This window comes from Mercenaria mercenaria, chromosome 1 (assembly GCF_021730395.1).
Source record: "Mercenaria mercenaria strain notata chromosome 1, MADL_Memer_1, whole genome shotgun sequence".
Taxonomy (NCBI): domain Eukaryota; kingdom Metazoa; phylum Mollusca; class Bivalvia; order Venerida; family Veneridae; genus Mercenaria; species Mercenaria mercenaria.
In genome coordinates, this window is record NC_069361.1 from 72,048,941 (window position 1) to 72,055,095 (window position 6,155).

At 34.9% G+C, this 6,155-nt stretch overlaps 1 protein-coding gene across 1 annotated transcript in view; it reads left to right on the plus strand.

Annotated features, from left to right (window-relative positions):
- Positions 1–5,945, plus strand: part of LOC123534353 (acid phosphatase type 7-like) — a 28,448-nt gene extending 22,503 nt beyond the window's left edge. The window contains exon 11 of the mRNA XM_053550638.1: positions 2,895–5,945. Within this exon, the coding sequence (XP_053406613.1) occupies positions 2,895–2,963 (69 nt within the window). The 3' untranslated portion in view covers positions 2,964–5,945. The remainder of the gene's footprint in view (positions 1–2,894) is intronic.
- The last annotated feature ends 210 nt before the right edge of the window (positions 5,946–6,155 follow it).

Genomic DNA, 6,155 nt, shown 5'->3' on the forward strand with positions numbered 1-6,155 from the left:
AAGTATTCACTGGCATACATCTATACCTGGAGGAGGTGTCAGATGAAAAGGTAGGAATATACTCAACAAACACATCAGTATCTGGAGCAGGGGTCAGATGACAAGGTAAGAAAGTATTCACTGGCATACATCTATAACAGGAGCAAGTGTCATATGTCAAGGTCAGACAATATTGGACAGTACACACTGATACCTGAAGCATAGGTCAGATTACAAGGTGTAAAAATATTCGATAATGCATATCTATACCTGTAGCAGGAGTCAGATGACAAAGTAAGAAAATATTCAACAGCACACATTTTTAGCTCATCTGATTTTTTGAAAAAAAATGATGAGTTATTGTCATCACTTGAGCGGTTGTCGGCGTCGGCATCGGCGTCGGCGTTGCCTGGTTAAGTTTTATGTTTAGGTCAGCTTTTCTCCTAAACTATCAAAACTATTGCTTTGAAACTTGGAATACTTGTTCACCATCATAAGCTGACCCTGTATAGCAAGAAACATAACTCCATCTTGCTTTTTGCAAGATTTATGGCCCCTTTTGTACTTAGAAAATATCAGATTTCTTGGTTAAGTTTTATGTTTAGGTCAACTTTTCTCCTAAACTATCAAAGCTATTGCTTTGAAACTTGGAATACTTGTTCACCATCATAAGCAGACCCTGTACATCAAGAAACATAACTCCATCTTGCTTTTTGCAAGAATAATTGCCCCTTTTGGACTTAGAAAATCAGTTTTCTTGGTTAAGTTTTATGTTTAGGTCAGCTTTTATCCTAAACTATCAAAGCTTTTGCTTTAAAACTTGCAACACTTGTTCACCATCATAAGCTGACCCTGTACATCAAGAAACATAACTCCATCCTGCTTTTTGCAAGATTTATGGCCCCTTTTGGACTTAGAAAATATCAGATTTCTTGGTTAAGTTTTATGTTTAGGTGAACTTTTTCTCTAAAACTATCAAAGCTATTGCTTTGAAACTTGCAAAACTTGTTCACCATCATAAGCTGACCCTGTACAGCAAGAAACACAACTCCATCCTGCTTTTTGCAATAATTATTGCCCCTTTTGGACTTAGAAAATCATTTTCTTGGTTGAGTATTATGTTTAATAATACTTTTCTCATAAACTATCAAAGCTATTGCTTTAAAACTTGCAACAGTTTTTCACCATCATAAGTGGACACTGTACATCAAGAAACATAACTCTATCCTGCTTTTTGCAAGAATGATGGCCCTTTTTAGACTTAGAAAATCATGGGTAGGACAATATTTCTATTATACAAAAAAAATCAGATGAGCGTCAGCACCCGCAAGGCGGTGCTCTTGTTACTTTGAGCAACTGTCACATGACAAGGTAACAAAATAATCAGCAGCACACAGCTACATCTGGACCAGGAGTTAGATGACAAGGTAAAAAAATTTGACAGACTCTATACATTGGGCAGGAGTCAAAGGACAAAGTAAGAAAACATTTGACAGTATTCCTCCATACCTTGAGCAGGTGTCAGATGACAAGGTTAGATGTGATAATCAAATGTTTCGGCTCTGCAGTTGATTACGTTGTGGAAAAACATGTGTAGGTATGTAATGAGATAATTCAGAAATGAATGGAATAGTTTTATGACCTAGAATGCAGCAGTCATACTGGATATAAATTAGTTTTACGCCCGTCTGAAACCAGATATCAGCTTCAACTTTCAGAGGATTCAAAGGATTCCATTGAAACGACACATATGTAAAGCATGATGATCTCAGGTGTCGCAGGTATCAGGTCTGTACCTTCAGGGTCACAGACAAGGGTGTGTAAACCTTAACCCTGATAAACAGACAAAGGTACTCTTATTTCATGGCATTCTTCCCTAACTAGTGGCATGTCTTAATTTAAAATTCAGAACTTGGAAAACCATTTCCAATCAATAACTTGACAACCACTTGACCCAGAATGTTGAAACTTCATATGATGGTTGGACTTGCAGAGTATGTCATCTGTTGATTTAGGGGTCACTCTATTAGAGGTCAAGGTCACAGGGGCCAGAACATGGAAAACCATTTCTGATCAGTAACTTGAGAACCACTTGACCAGAATGTTGAAACTTCATAGGATGATTTGACATGCAGAATAGATGACCCTTGTTGATTTTGGGGCCACTCGATGAAAGGTCAATGTCACAGGGGCAAGAACATGGAAAACCGTTTCTGATCCATAACTTGAAACCACTAGGCCCAGAATGTTGAGACTTCTTGGGATGATTGGACATGGTGAGTAGATGATCCCTGTTGCAGCCAACGATCGGTGTCTCTTGGACTTTTACTCCTGTCCCTATTAACTTCTTGCATTTTACAACTATGCATTGGGGGAGACATGCGCTTTTCAACAAAAGCATCCTCTAGTTATCTATTGCCATGTCTTTTATGGGTTTTGGTTGTCTAGTGGGGTAGTTTTAACCTTTAGCCTGCTGGCGGCAAGTGATTCAGCCTTTGCGACCAGTGCAGACCAAGATCAGCCTGCACATCCGTGCAGTCTGATCATGGTCTGCACTGTTCGCTATTCAGTCAGTAAATTTTCAGTAAACACCCCTAGTAATTATAAATGGTACTGCCCAAATTGAATGATGGACCAGTCCATTATAGAAATTTAGCAGGCTAAAGGTTAAGTACAGTCGAGCTTTGTTTGCTTGAACTCAATGGCAGAGCAAAATTTGTTCAATGTATCAGTAGCTTGAGAAAAATATACATTATATAGATATTTTATTGGGACCTGACGATGTGTTTGAGCAAGGGTGGTGTTTTATTTATCCAAGTTAAAGTGAACAAATTTTGACAGCATTTAGGTTTTAACACTTGTCTATTAAATTATTTTCTGTTGGATTTTAATAGTTGTCTATTAAATTATTTCAGAACGGAACAGTGATTGACAAGATAATGATCATCAAGGACAAACATGGTTCATATGTCAAGAAGGGGTGAGAGAGATATCAAATGACACCAATCAACTCTGTGATGAAAACTACCAAATTTATTATCATTCCAATGTTGTTGTTTTTTCCATTGATGGATGAATGTGTGATTCTTTGACATGGTTAAATGTGGTTGCTCAAGTTAAGATGTTCCAAAGCACTCGGACAAAGTATACACTTTTTGTGAAGCTTCGCATGCTTAGCGTGTTGCTTAACAATAACATTTTTTCTTGTTTATACTACAGACTTTCAGCAATTTTCTAAATGGAATTTTTAAATTCTGAAGTGATATTGGTAGGACCCTCTCTTGGTAAGATGGCAGCCAGGACCTTCAGTGGAGATTTTTTTGGCTGAATTTTTAAGGACATTTGAAATTTTTCTTTCTGTAATCTTTTTTGATGATGAAAAGAAAAGTGATATGATTGACTTTAACAGATTTTCCAAATTCAGTCATTTGACAGTTGGAGTGTGAGTATTTCAGTTAAAAATAGTAGATGGTCTTTTTGAAGGGAACGTTTAATAAAATTTTGGGGAAGAGGTACATACCTTACAACAGACAGTTTTAATCAAGTTAGATTATTTTTCAATGCAAAAAAAACCCCAAAATATTTGCATAATCTAAAGTCCCACTATACATGCATAGTAATATTGTTTCTAATGAACTATTCTTTTTTGTGACCCTTTGTGTCTTTGGGTCATTGAAACAGTGACTAACCTCGTATTTCAGTCAGTATTATTTTTGTTTTTGGTAATTAGTAACATAATCTAGAATTGAAATAATGCACCCCACCTATTGATTTTAATTTTCAGTATTCTTTTTTTTATCACTTCGAAGTATTATCTTATATTGTAAGTTTGTAATTAGAGTAAAATTGTATTCATGTCTGTAATGAGAGAATACTGTGAAATTATTGTTAAACTTGGATTTATGTTTTGTGGTTGTGACAGTCCACAAAATAAATTCCCACACAAATAAAAAAATCTCTTTTTTATCAAAAAAATGAAGGATCTACAAATGTCCCGAAAATTTTGCCAAAGTCAAGAAATTTTATACCCTGAAAAATGACTGATTTCACAGTACACTTGGCCATAGTTGATGCCATGTCTGCTGTCCTTCGTTTGTCTGAAATATGAGATTATGGCTGTATTCCTTTGACTAGTCAGAATAGTGTTTTAGAAATTTTAGAATAATCTTGTAATTTTTGTTGGCAGAATGAAATAATACACGGTTCAGCTTTGTAACTATCACTACTGACATTATCCGTAGTTGATAGGATCCAAGACCTGCCGTCCATTGTCTTTAACATTTATCATGTGACTGTTTAATCAAGAACATTCAGCACATGTTCTAAACATTCCAGAACAGTGATCTTTCATTCCAATGACCTGGAGTATTCACTGTATCTTCTGAGTAGTCAAAGGAGTATGCCCAATATATTGCAAAAAGTTTTTGTAGTTTGTTGCATAAAAGACTTCATCTGCAGCCTTTATATAATGTATATGTGCTTATATTAACAACATAACAATATTTGCATCCAGTGTTATATTTGAGTTCGGAAACCAGTCTAAAAAAGCTGCTATCTGATTGGTTGATTATGATCTCAGTTTTGAATCTGACCAATGACTAGATTAATTTCTTAGACTGGTCTCCAAACCTAGTTTTTTTGCCAGGTCCTTCCAAAGAATGTTAAAAGTGCTGGGGTTAACTGTTGGTTAGCATTGACAGATGTCTGCCTGTTTGTTGCAACAAAAATGTGTTTAACCTGAAATGCAGATGAATTTATATGGACAAATTGAGTCCACTTCATTGACCAAAGCTTTAAAAATATATGAAAATGTTTACCATTTTCACTTTCAGACATTTAAGGGGGCAGGAACTTTCAGGTGTTGGGGTGCTGCTGCTCTTTGTCGGGCAGAGGAAGGGCCTGTATGATCCAACAGATCACTGATCATTGTATATATTTGATGATTGTATTAACTAATTCAATGCCTTATCTTGCAATTTCATATTTCCTTGTCTCAGTGCAAAATTATTCTATTTACTTCATTATTTATATGCAGTTACAATATAGTTAGGCACTGAGGTAATGATTCTTCAGAAGTTTAGTATTATCTAATTATACATAATAAATATATTAAATTTGATACAAATATAACATACAAACAAGAAATACATGTATCATAATTTGATGGTTACTGTTCAGTATACTGAACCTACATTTTTGGCAATTTAAGGATGTTATTTGTATTCTTAAAGGCAAAAATTCATTTTAGCATATTTTGAGAAAATGACCAATTGATAATGAAATCAGAAAAGTCTTGTTTGATTGTTTGATTTAACAAATAATCAAGGCCTTCGAGTGGTTTATCGTCTGATTTACCATGGTTCAGAGTTCAGATGCATAGGAATTGAACCATGAGGGCGTTAGCCCGAGTGGTTAAATACTGAAGCATCTAAACGATGAACCATGGTAAATTATACGATAAATCACAAGAAGGCCTTGATTGTTTTCATTCTGACATGCTCATTGACATATTTTAATAAATATTATGCTGGACTTCATTTACCCGAGGAGTAATGTTCGTACGTCCTGTGGCAATTTGACGTCATAATACTCTCTTACCGGTCTGTGCGTCAACTGTTGTTTATCACAGAATATACAGAGCTTGATTTCCTTCTTTGTTTAAATGGAAATCAAATCAAGTCATGTTAGAATAAAAGTTGAGCCACTGATAATAGAATAAAGAAAATAACTAAACCAGTCAGAATGGTAAATTCAGACATTTCGTTGGAGTTATCAAAGTTTTAATATTTTTTAAGTTTGGTCTCTTGAAATTTAGACTTTTTGTAGTTGCATCAGTGGGAGACCATAGTTCTATTTATACTTTGCGTTCAATTACTTTTAACTTCCTGGATCTCTGAAGATAACATTTTCAAGTTTATCATATCCAATATTTTGAGAGCTGTAATAAAATGGAAATGCTTACAAAATATGTTGTTGTTTTTTTTTTTTCAGTGAAATATTTAATTAGTTTGCTAAAGTGTACTTAGGAATTGTATGAAATTATGAACAGTTGCTGAATTTGTAACTTTGAAAAAAGTTGCTTACCTTTTTACAGGACTTTTGATAATAACATTTATTATGCCCCCCTTTGAAAAAGGAGGGGTATATTGTTTTGCAGATGTCGGACGGTAGGTCGG